A 13,446-nucleotide genomic window follows, 5' to 3' on the forward strand; every position below is an offset into this window, starting at 1 on the left:
GCATATACAGAGGCATCCAACCATCAATTTGCTTGGAAGAACTTGGGACTGATCCTTCACAGTTTACCTGAATGAGGTCTTCAGCTAGCGATGTGAGGTACACAGAATTTTGTCGCAACAAATTTTGGGTCTGTGACTTTTAGCCCTCAAGTGTTAATGATATTTTTTTCTTTATTTCTTCTTTTCTTTTGGTACCGAGCTACAAGTTTCTTTCTTTATAACTCTCCTGAAAGATAAAAGTATTCAGTAGTAACACCTAGTTATATAAGTGCATATAAACAACTGTCCTCTAATCATCGAACAATCTCCCTCCTACCTGTGCTCCCAAAATATTTTGAGAAGGTAGGTTACAGCAGAATATGAACCATCTTCCTGGGAATAATAGGTCAACAGAATAAATAAAGACAGACAGAGAGACAGAGTGTGTTCATGTTACTGCTCAATGCACGTAACAGTTCAGTAGTAAGAAAATCTTTTTCGCCATACACTGTGTCAGGGGAATTAATTGGCTTCGTGCATCAGTTCAACAAGTCAGTTGGACAATATTTACATGAATCATTTATGGATGAATGGAAAAACTGGTAGAAGCTGACCTAGGGGAAGAACAATTGGCGTTCTAGAGAAATGAAGAATGACCAAGGTGATATTATGTTACAAGAAGACTGAAGAAAGGCGGACCAACATTAAGCATTTGTAGGTGTAGAGAAAGCTTTTGACAGGACCTGTAATACATTCTTCAAAATTTTGAAGGTAGACGATATAAAATACAGGAGCATAAGGTTGAAGGACATTAAACAAAAGAACTGGATGAGAAGTGAGCAAGGCTGAATTTTAAAAGAAACAGAGAAGAAATTTGGTGAAGCAATTTAGGTTCAGACAGAAGAAACAAAAACTTTAAAGCATCCTGTTGCAGAACGTAAAGGACGTGGAAGATTAGTTGAATGAGTGGATAATGTCTTGGAAACAGGTCAGAACATGAATATCAACTAAAGTAAAACAAGGGCAATGGAGTGTAGTCTATGTAAATCAGGCAGTGTACAGGGAATTACATTAGAAAATGAGACACTAAAAGTAGAAGATGAGTTTTGCTATTTCGGAAGGTGATTGAAGCAGATACAATGTAAAGCGCCAATGGACAACAGCAAGAAAATAATTTCTGAAAATGAGAAATCTGTTAATATCTGAATTTATGTATTAGGAAGTCATATATGGAAGTATTTGTCTCAAGAGTAAGCTTGTAGAGAAGTAAAATGTGGACGATAAACAGTTAAGATAAGAAGACAACAAAAGTTTTTGAAATGTGGTGCTACAAAAGAATGCAGAAAATTAGATGGTTAGATCACATAACTAATGAGATGGTACAGAATCAAACAGGTAGAAAAAGAAATTTATGGTTCAACTTGACTAACAGAAGAGATCAGTTGATAAACACATTCTGAAATTTGAAGGAATTGCTGGTTTGGTAATGGAAGGAAGTTTCAGGAAGACCACAGCTTAACTACAGAATGCAGTTCCGAGTGGATGTAGGTTGAAGTAATTATACAGCACTGATGAAGAGGCTTGCACAAGATAGAATGGCAACTTTGAACTGAAGACTGCAATGACAACAACAATGACGACAAAGACAGCAGCAGCTGCTGCTGCTGCAAATTTATTTATTTACTGAAAAGAGACTACTCAACTTCTGTACTGCTGAAGAAGAAATGTCTAAGTTGGCTAAAGGAAAAAGTGATCAGAACACCATTGCTTCAAATTAAGACTGTCATGGTAAACAATTGTTAGCTTGGCTGCTGGGGATGTGCCAGTGTAATATTTTTTTCAGGGCAAGATTCTGTCATGTAGTTCAACAACCCATTAACATTATTGTCTCATAATAAATACTAGAGTTTGTCAATGGCTTTTTATCTGTCAACTATATGTAGTAATATTTCTGAATTTGCTGGAAATTTGGGAACAGCATTAACACTGCAACTCAAGTGATTCAGCAGACTAACGTCGTGCCTTTGCAGCTGATTTGTGGCAGAAATTTAAACAAAATTAGAAATATTAATTGTTGTAGCAAGTTATCAGGTTGTGCTACTTTACCAAGCTGTCATCCACAGGTCTTGCAATCCCAGGCAGCAAGAATCAAAAGAACTTGCTCCAGTTTGTTGGCATGGTAAATATCAACGGACTGCCAGGTTTTTAAATTAATTTTCAATCCAGTATCTGGCCATGTAAGGCATCAGCCAGATTCCTACTTGCAAGGTTCTCCGATTTGTTTGGGTACTGGGAAAGGTGGGAGGCTGTCACAACATTAATAAGACAGAAATTAATGAGAAAACAAAAGCAAATATACATTCCGAAATGTGAACTGAACAAAAGATCATAGCAAGCCAAAGACAGCCTTCACTGACAGCACAAAATGACAAACAACATAGATAACATATACTAAATCATAGCTAGATATACAAGACTACAATCAAATCTAAGAGAGAATTGTGATCCAAGAGAAGCAGAGCAAGGCGATGAAGAGGGAGATTTCAGTGAATCTTACAATGTTCCTGGTACCACTTCTTTGCAGTCAGAGAACTAGATACCTGAGCTTCACAAGTGAATGAAATGGTGTGTGAACTAAAACAACATTGTTGTGTTCTGTTCAAAGGAAAAAACAGCTAAAATGCTACTACTACATGGCAGCAATGTCTACAGCAAGATGAGGTTGTGAACAGAAATGATGCTGTGCAGCTGCTGGTCCATCTTAACGCTCAAACAGAATGGGGATATATCAACAGGTAAGCCTTTTAGGACTGACCAGTGTCACACTAAGGTATTCGTCAGACTTAGAAAAAAGCACCACTGCTATTATATGGGGGGCTGTGGGGCTAGAGACAGCCTGCTGAGAAATACTGCATGTGCCAGTCTTGGGAATGTTGGTAAGATGTGGTTTTTCAATTATTACCTTTTTCTCACAGTTTCACCAAGTTTTATCTGAAATACAACAAAGGATCTGAAACTTCCTGGCAGATTAAAACTGGGTGCCGGACCGAGACTCGTACTCGGTACCTTTGCCTTTCGCAGGCAAGTGCTCTACCAATTGAGCTACCCAAGCACGGCTCACGCCCCGTCCTCACAGCTTTACTTCTGCCAGTACCTCATCTCCTACTTTCCAAACTTGACAGAAGTTCTCCTGGGAACCTTGCAGAACTAGAACTCCTGAAAGAGAGTATATTGTGGAGACATGGCTTAGCCACAGTCTGGGGGATGTTTCCAGAATGAGATTTTCACTCTGCAGCGGAGTGTGTGCTGATATGAAACTTCCTGGCAGACTAAAACTGTGTGCCGGACCGAGACTTGAACTCAAGACCTTTGCCTTTCACAGGCAAGGAGAGCTTCTGTAAAGTTTGGAAAGTAGGAGACGAGGTACTGGCAGAAGTAAAGTTGTTAGGACGGGGCGTGAGTCGTGCTTCGGTAGCTCAGGTGGTACAGCACTTGCCCGCGAAATGCAAAGGTCCTGAGTTCGAGTCTTGGTCCACACACAGTTTTAATCTGCCAGGAAGATCATATCAGCACACACTCTGCTGCAGAGTGAAAATCTCATTCTGGAACAAAGGATCTATTACATTCACCTTCACTACATAAATCTGTTGGTAAAATGACTAAGACATTTAAAATAACCACAGTGTCACTTAAAGAGGGAGGGTTTAACAGTTTATAACTGATCTTCTAAACTCATTAAAAGAAAACAGTACATAAATAAGCTATTTTAAACTTTCAAAGAGTATACTAATGAAAAGAGACTGTACCAAATTACTGGTGCCTATTCTTCATTTTTCAGAGGCACTTTTTCCATTCGTATTCCAAGAGGGTCCCCTGAAACTCTACACACTCCATTTTTATTACCAAAATGTGGCACTTGCTTATACTGGAAATCTTTCTCATAAAATTACACAAGTGGCAGAGGTTGAAGAACGAGTAGCTGCATCAAACCCATAGCAACTGTTAGGTATCTCCTTTCACTGACTCTACTATAGGTATTTTAACAACAACACAGCAGGCTACATACTTGCTAGTGTGTGTGTGTGTGTGTGTGTGTGTGTGTGTGTGTGTGTGTGTGTAATAAAAAACTGAGATATTTGCGCACTTACCCAATGGTATTAAATACATGTCAGGTGTCAGAGCTAAATTTGAAAGTAAGCTACATAAATTAAGGCAATAACCTGTAGGTTGATCGACTCCACATAATGACATGCTGACTGCTTTATGTATTTTGCACAACTCTGTGGCTCTCAATATTCAGTGGAAGACTTCAGTCATGAATCTAATAAAAGAAATTATTTTTGTCAGGATTTGATGTATTGTGAGCACCACACTATAAATCTAAATGTTTGGAGTTTCGAGTCAATCGCCAGTTCACCCCACGTCTTCTTCTGATGTGACTTTTACTTGCGGCAGTACCTTGCATTTACTAATCAGGACTAAGCGGTGAAAAAGCACTGAGGTGTTCACACTGGTTGATTGATGATTGTTTTATTTATCAACAATATAACATTACAACTAGAAATATTAAAAAAAAATGTTAATTTGCTTATCGCTATAATGACACTGACATTCTGAAATCATTTAAATTACAGAACAAATACTACAATTCAAACACCTATTTTCTGATATTCCAACCCTGAAAGAATTATGGCACATCTTTTAACAGAGCTTTAGCAAACAGTTCAAAACATTCACTTTTTTTTACTGCTTCATTCTCTGATCATTCACAGTAACATTAAACTCAATACTACTTATTCTCTAGGAGGTGTTCGTACAGCATATGTCAGGCACATTGTAAATATATCTGCCATGAACTTAGGAGTCAGGCAGTTTTCACAAATGTAGTAACAGGAAAGATGTGATATGCTTCTCAATTTGAAACATCATGTAACAACCTATAGTGCTTTACTGTGAGACACAGGAGGTGAATGTATCATTTTTGTGGTAGCTGTGCAGACTCCAATTTGTTGAAAATGTGGCAACTCATAAAAGTACATCAACTTAATACCACAAGGCGGTGTTGGATCCGCACGAAACAGCGCTAGTGTGTGCTGTGTGTGTATCCCAAATGAACCTTATTTGTAAGGGGAGAAGCCGGTTTTTATCTAAGTGTCGTATATGACACAGCTTTTTACGTGTGTCCTGATACTCCACCTTGGGGCTGAAAGGTTAATAGCATTATTGTTGACCAGCATTAATATGTCAATTTGAAATCATGATTTTTTTTCCTACTGTCAAACTATTCATTTGTTTTTCATACAGCTTATCCTTGCAGATCTTACCATGATCTCAAGGTAATGATCGTTGGACCGTAGTCTTTGTGGTGTATGTGCAACTTAAAGAGGTCCCACGGTTGCTATTATTCTTTACTTCACCCTCCACGCATCCGAAAGGAATGACACGACGTCACATCATTTCACGTTTTGTTGTCCTTGTGTTTAGTTACATGCGATAATATCTAAACAAGTTCGTGAAACACTCTTCAAATGCACGTTTATAACAGCAAATGTTTTTACCTTTAGTACGGGAGTCCAATATTCTGCGACACCAAGCGCTGTTCCCTTAACAGTATTAATAACATTCTGCATCTTTGCGGCTGTGTATCAACACTAGTACTTTATTTCCCTTCTGTCTACATCTACAAGCCGTACTATATCAAAGAGCTCATGTCCGAAAATATAACTCTCCTGTAGTTGTCATGTTATGTCAGACGTTCAAGAAATAACAGTATTCCCTAAATAACCACTCCGCAGAAACCATCAGCTTCCCATGTTTAGTAACAACAATAAATAATTGTATTGATGACAACAATATGTATCACTCACACTTGCTGTACTAGACGCAATGCGGTACCTAGCAAGTAGACTGTCTGTCTTAAGCATACTGGTTTTTAACTTCAGAGCGAAGAGGTTTGGTAAACTACACAGGTGGTGGGTGACAGTTGTTTGCTTAGAAGTCGGAAATTTATAGATGCTGTATTGTAATAGAATATAGACACCACTGTCAACTAAGGATATTGAAAGGTGATTTTCGCCTGACATATCGCATGTTCAAAGTTATGGCTTGTGTTTGTATGTAGTATTTTAAATGTCATGTATTTACAAAAATAGTTTGAGGGTAATTACATGATAAGTGAAGATTTTGTTATGTCTGTAACACTTCCTGTGTTCTTTTGTTTAGTGGCAAATCAACATAGCTTGCTTCAACACCCCTTGACTGTTTGTTATTCATATTCAGGCCTATGTGATTTTCATTTTCATGGCAATCCTTCGATGTCAACTGTACAAATGTTACGTCGGTAACCCCCGAATCACCATTGAACAAGCATAATGTGACAGCTGAAGGTCTGTCCATAAGCAATTTACCTAATACATTAGCTTAAATACGTTGGATTGGTTCCTGTCGAGGCTATTAACAAGGCATGGCCTACACCTCAATAGGAAAGGGAAGGTTTGTTAGCGAAATCCATAAGGGGGGGTGGGGGGAGGACACTAGTACTCATGGATGTACCTCTTTTTTTAGATTAATATCAGTGTCCAATGAGTAGTTCAGTCAGGCATGTTCTAAAGAGGTCCAAACTCACAAAATTCTCACAACAGGAAAGTAAATAATAATGTTACCATATTTAACCAAAATATTGGTGGATTAAAGAAAAAAGTAGATTCTCACAAAAGTAAAGAAAAAATAATGTTACCATTTTTCACCAAAATATTCCTGGATTGAAGAATAAAGTAGATGATCTCCTGGTTTGTTTAGATGACATTGAATCTGATAATGTAATAGATATACTATGCCTGTCTGAGCATCACATTGTGTCTGATATGGAAAAGGTAAATATCAGTGGTTATAAACTAGCTGCACATATGAGTAGAGAGAATAAGGTGAGAGTAGTAGTTGTCATGTATGTCAATAGTTACCACTGAGTAAAAAGCTTAGATACAAAAAAGTTTGGCTAGAGCAACATATAGAAGCATGTGCCTGTCAATTTAAACTGAAGGAGGGCTCTTTTATAATTGTAACAGTATATAGGTCCCCTTCAGGAAACTTTCATTTATTCCTGGAAAACTTGGATGCCTTGTTGTGCTATCTGTCAGATAGGGGAAAGCAAATTATCATTTGTGGGGACTTCAATGTTCATTCAATGAAAGAGTGTAATAGGAAGAATGACCTGGAAGTCTTGCTCGGTTCTTTCAATTTGACATGTCATTAATTTTCCTACTCGGGTAGTAAAGGACAGCAGCACATTGATAGATAACACTTTTATAGACCAAGGTAGGTTTTAAAACATAAATTCTTGTCCTGTTGAGAATGACCTTTCCGATGATGGTGCGCAGCTAGTTACAGTATATGACATAGCTCCACTCAGTAATTCAAAACTACCCTCCAAAGTTGTGCGTTCAATTAATGACTCGACAATTAGAAATTTCAGAGAAAATCTTCAGCAGTTAGACTGGGATGAGGTGTAGAAGGAACCCAATGCTAATTTAAAATATAACTTGTTTAATGATACACTTGTAAGAGAATTTGAAAACGGTTTCCCCAAGAAAGTAGTTAAATCTAATTATAAGAAACCATGAAAAAAACCTTGGCTTACTAAAGGAATAAAAATATCTTGTAACCACAAAAGGAAACTGTATCTAACAACAAGAAAGCGTAATGACCCAGAAACAGAAATATTACCTATAAAAACTACTGTGCTACATTAAAAAAGGTTATTAAAAAGTCCAGAAGCAAGTGCATCATGTCTGAGATTAATAATACCTCTGATAACAAATTCAAAACAATTTGGAATATTATTACAAGGGAGACAGGGAAACAAAGAGTACAGGATGACGGCATTACCATCAAAGTAAAGGGAAACTTGACAAACAAGAAGCCGGAAGTCGAAAACATTTTGAATAATCATTTTTTAAATGTTGTAGACAAAATAGGATCTAAATGTTCATTAGAAGAAACAAGGGAGTTAATGGAAGAGGTCTTACCCACACCATTTGATACAATTGAAATTCCACCCACCTCTCCTTCTGAAAATTGGAAGATGACAAACTCTCTCAAGAATAAAAGCTCACATGGAATTGATGGCATTCCAGCAGGATAATAAAAGCATGTTCCCAAGAAATAAGTGGGATTCTTAGCCACATATGTAATAGCTCTCTGAAGCAGGGTATTTTCCAGATAGACTGAAGTATGCCATTGTTAAACCACTGCATAAAAAAGGGGATATGTCTGATGTCAACAACTACCGCCCAATCTCTCTTCTGACTGCCTTATCCAAAATTCTTGAAAAAATAATGTATTGTAGAGTAGCTACACACCTTTCTAAAAATAAAGTTTTAATAAAATGCTAGCTTGGCTTCCAGAAGGGTTTTTCAACAGAAAATGCTATATATACTTTCACTAATGAAATATTAAATGCTCTGAGTAACCGGAAGTCACCCGTCGGGATTTTTTGTGACTTCTCAAAGGCTTTTGATTGTGTAAATCATGGAATACTTCTAGATAAGCTCAAGTACTGTGGTATGAATGGGACAGTGCTCAAATGGTTTAAATCATACCTAACTGGAAGAATGCAGAAAGTTGAAAGAAGCAGTTCAAATAATATGGAAAAAACTGGTGATTTGTCAAACTGGGGAACAATCAAGAATGGGGTGCCGCAAGGTTCGGTCTTGGGTCCTCTTCTATTCTTAATATATATTAATGACTTGCCATTCTATATTCACGAAGATGCAAAGCTGGTACTTTTTGCTGATTATACAAGTATTGCTATCACACCCAACAGACAAGAATTAACTGGTGAAATTGTAAATGATGTTTTTCAGAAAATCATTAAGTTGTTCTCTGCAGATTGGCTATCATTAAACTTTGACAAAACACAGTATATACAGTTCCACACAGTAAATGGAATGACACCATTAATAAATATAGACTTCGATCAGAAATTGGTAGCTAAGGTTGTTGTTGTTGTGGTCTTCAGTCCTGAGACTGGTTTGATGCAGCTCTCCATGCTACTCTATCCTGTGCAAGCTTCTTCATCTCCCAGTATCTACTGCAACCTACATCCTTCTGAATCTGCTTAGTGCTTAGAATATTCAAAATTTCTAGGTGTATGCATTGATGAGGGATTGAACTGGAAAAAACACACTGAGGATCTGCTGAAACATTTGAGTTCAGCCACTTATGCTGTTAGCGTCATTGCAAATTTTGGCGATATACATCTGAGTAAATTAGCTTACCATGCCTATTTTCATTCTCTGCTTTTGTATGGCATCATAGTCTGGGGTAACTCATCATTGAGTAAAAGAGTGTTCATTCCACAAAAGCGTGTAATCAGAATAATTGCTGGAGCTCATCCAAGATCATCCTGCAGCTGCAGACACTTATTTAAGGAGCTAGAGATCTTCACTGTAGCCTCACAATATATATATTCACATGAAATTTGTTATTAACAATCCAAACGAATTCAAAAGTAATAGCAGTGTACATGGCTACAACACTAGGAGAAAGGATGATCTTCACTACTCAAGGTTAAATCTAACTTTGGCTCAGAACGGGGTAACTTATGCTGCCACAAAAGTCTTCAGTCACTTACCTAATAGCATCGAAAGTGTAACAGATAGCCATATAGCATTTAAAAGGAAATTAAAAGAATTTGTTAATGGCAACTCCCTCTACTCATTAGATGAATTTTTGGATATAGTGAGTGGTTAATTTCCCCAACCCCCACAAAAAAAGAAAAAAAATTAAATGTCATGTAATATTTAGTGTATTGTAATATTTTGTGTAATGTAATATCTTGTATAGACACCTTTTATTAACCTGACATGTTCCACATCATTACGAAGTGTCATATTCATGATCTATGGAACAAGTACTAATCTAATCTCTAATCTTTATCTATATGAGTTGACACTCGTATGTAGCAACTACATGATGTCATGCTAATAAAGCTGGAACCAAGCTGCACCAATGGTACTTATCAGTTTATTTGACCAACCTTCGCAGTGCACTTTCACCTGTGACTGTTTCAGATTATAATAGCCTACCGCACTTATAGCATAAATCTTGTGGTTACCATAGTATCACCATTTTTAGTCGCATCAGTTTCAGGGGCTAAAACACAGAATTAGCTTTAATGTCTAGTGTTTAAAAGTCCTTTATAAAAATTGCAGTTGAATACATTAAATTTTGTCTCATGCTGCTATGCAGACCAGGAATATACTATATTATAAAGGAAACTTGACTTATCAAAATAAAATAAGGAATTAAAAAGGACATTCAATGCCAAATGTTAATCATGATAAGAAAGATAACAACTATTTGTTCCATTAACTCTGAGTACCTTATTATATACTACTCCAGATTATTAGGTGGTATCTAAGTCATCCCTTGGAAATATTTATAAAAAAACCTCAACATGTGGGAGGTGGGCTTGAGGTTATTATAGATTCTTAACAAACCACAGACAAAAAATTTGCAAGAAAAACTTTCCTCCCGCGAGAGCTAAAGAAGAAAATTATGCTGTTGCTATATTTTGAGACCTTTTGTAGTCTAATGGAATCCTACCTTTGTAACAGGAAACAGAGATTCTCGTTCAGGTATGACACTCATCTAAGACTGGGGAAAACATAACATGTGGAGTCTACAAGGCTTAGTACTGGATCTACTATAGTTCTAAACCTACATTGGATACCTTGCAATGAAACTTAATCTGTATACTGCATTAACAATAAACAAGCACTGTTGTACCTTATTCAGTTAAAAAATGTCATGTTTGTTGATGATAGCTCAACTGGCTTACAAGTAGTTTGCATTAACAGTTTGACTTAATCTCATGAAGACGCGCAGTTTGTAATTTTAAACATGCAATAATGATGACCTATTAGGCATTAGTGGTCGTATACTGAATGAAATGCACTGTGTAAAATTATTTGGGGACAAGGTGGATAACAAGTTAAAAATGGGGTCTGCACATAGGTAAACTGATCACAAAGCTCACCTCAGCATATTTATTTATTTACTGTGACTTTTGGAATGAAGGTCATAGAACGATCTCTCAGTGTTTTGGAGTTTAACAGGTTAAAGTTGCATTTATCAAAGAATTTCATAATTAGTTTTAAAACTAAGATATTATTCTGATGAAGGAGAGTTGTTGGTTGATGACATCAGATTAGTAGTTGTATGACATTGATTTACTGGTACTGAACAGACAACAGACAGCGGTCGTATACATTCTGGACTGACCTACAGGAGTTGGCAGTCAGGTGTGCTTGAGGTGTGCTTACTTGTGTGTATGAACGGTGTGCATTTCTCTTTTGCTGATGAAAGCTGTGGCTGAAAGCTTTGTGCAAGTGTCTTTTAAGGTGCCAGTTTGCAACTTAATGTGTCTTCTTTATGGTAAACAGCAGTCTATCTTTTCCTGCATTATTACAATCAAATATCATTATACAAGTCATTTCCTGAAGATTGGGATACACAGATCATTGTACCAATTCTGTAACATGGAAAGGATCCTACATCTGTCAAGTCCTAAAGATCCATAGCACCATCATCATGAATTGTGAAAACTTTTGCACAAATTATTAAAATGGTTTTCAGAAGCATCATTTTACATTAGATAATGCGACACAACTCAATTTGGATGTATAAAGTGCCGCATATTTGACATTTAAAGTATCTGTCATTGTATTGACCTAAAAACAAGCTTGTTAGCTTATTTCCACTCACTGTTGTCATATGGAGTTATCTTTTGGGACTGTGCCCCTAAAGTAAATAAAGTGTTTATTCAACAGAAGTGAGCAATAACAATATTGTGTAAAGCAGATAACCAGAAGCCTTTGTAACCTCAGATTCTGACACTCATTTCCCAATACATTTACTCTGTAATAACTTCCATTACTGGTTCAGCTGAACTGTCATTTGCACTATCACAATACAACATCTACATCTACATTTATACTCCGCAAGCCACCCAACGGTGTGTGGCGGAGGGCACTTTACGTGCCACTGTCATTATCTCCCTTTCCTGTTCCAGTCGCGTATGGTTCGCGGGAAGAACGACTGTCTGAAAGCCTCTGTGCGCGCTCTAATCTCTCTAATTTTACATTCGTGATCTCCTCGGGAGGTATAAGTAGGGGGAAGCAATATATTCGATACCTCATCCAGAAACGCACCCTCTCGAAACCTGGCGAGCAAGCTACACCGCGATGCAGAGCGCCTCTCTTGCAGAGTCTGCCACTTGAGTTTGTTAAACATCTCCGTAACGCTATCACGGTTACCAAATAACCCTGTGACGAAACGCGCCGCTCTTCTTTGGATCTTCTCTATCTCCTCCGTCAACCCGATCTGGTACGGATCCCACACTGATGAGCAATACTCAAGTATAGGTCGAACGAGTGTTTTGTAAGCCACCTCCTTTGTTGATGGACTACATTTTCTAAGGACTCTCCCAATGAATCTCAACCTGGTACCCGCCTTACCAACAATTAATTTTATATGATCATTCCACTTCAAATCGTTCCGCACGCATACTCCCAGATATTTTACAGAAGTAACTGCTACCAGTGTTTGTTCCGCTATCATATAATCATACAATAAAGGATCCTTCTTTCTATGTATTCGCAATACATTACATTTGTCTATGTTAAGGGTCAGTTGCCACTCCCTGCACCAAGTGCCTATCCGCTGCAGATCTTCCTGCATTTCGCTACAATTTTCTAATGCTGCAACTTCTCTGTATACTACAGCATCATCCGCGAAAAGCCGCATGGAACTTCCGACACTATCTACTAGGTCATTTATATATATTGTGAAAAGCAATGGTCCCATAACACTCCCCTGTGGCACGCCAGAGGTTACTTTAACGTCTGTAGATGTCTCTCCATTGAGAACAACATGCTGTGTTCTGTTTGCTAAAAACTCTTCAATCCAGCCACACAGCTGGTCTGATATTCCGTAGGCTCTTACTTTGTTTATCAGACGACAGTGCGGAACTGTATCGAACGCCTTCCGGAAGTCAAGGAAAATGGCATCTACCTGGGAGCCTGTATCTAATATTTTCTGGGTTTCATGAACAAATAATGCGAGTTGGGTTTCACACGATCGCTGTTTCCGGAATCCATGTTGATTCCTACATAGTAGATTCTGAGTTTCCAAAAACGACATGATACTCGAGCAAAAGACATGTTCTAAAATTCTACAACAGATCGACGTCAGAGAGATAGGTCTATAGTTTTGCGCATCTGCTCGACGACCCTTCTTGAAGACTGGGACTACCTGTGCTCTTTTCCAATCATTTGGAACCTTCTGTTCCTCTAGAGACTTGCGGTACACGGCTGTTAGAAGGGGGGCAAGTTCTTTCGCGTACTCTGTGTAGAATCGAATTGGTATCCCGTCAGGTCCAGTGGACTTTCCTCTGTTGAGTGATTC

The 13,446-nt window shown here is 37.8% G+C and overlaps 2 protein-coding genes across 3 annotated transcripts in view; one reads left to right on the forward strand and one right to left on the reverse strand.

Annotated features, from left to right (window-relative positions):
• Positions 1-5,851, reverse strand: part of LOC126162494 (ubiquitin-like-conjugating enzyme ATG3) — an 86,185-nt gene extending 80,334 nt beyond the window's left edge. Inside the window, exon 1 of the mRNA XM_049919038.1 lies at positions 5,538-5,851. Coding sequence (XP_049774995.1) covers positions 5,538-5,609 — 72 coding nt within the window. The 5' untranslated portion in view covers positions 5,610-5,851. The remainder of the gene's footprint in view (positions 1-5,537) is intronic.
• Positions 5,852-5,937: 86 nt separating this feature from the next.
• LOC126162495 (run domain Beclin-1-interacting and cysteine-rich domain-containing protein) overlaps positions 5,938-13,446 on the forward strand; it is a 234,971-nt gene continuing 227,462 nt past the window's right edge. For both annotated transcript variants that reach the window (XM_049919039.1, XM_049919040.1), the window contains exon 1: positions 5,938-6,044. The gene's annotated coding sequence lies outside the window, so the exon portion shown is untranslated. The remainder of the gene's footprint in view (positions 6,045-13,446) is intronic.

Source organism: Schistocerca cancellata, chromosome 2, assembly GCF_023864275.1.
Source record: "Schistocerca cancellata isolate TAMUIC-IGC-003103 chromosome 2, iqSchCanc2.1, whole genome shotgun sequence".
NCBI classification, from domain to species: domain Eukaryota; kingdom Metazoa; phylum Arthropoda; class Insecta; order Orthoptera; family Acrididae; genus Schistocerca; species Schistocerca cancellata.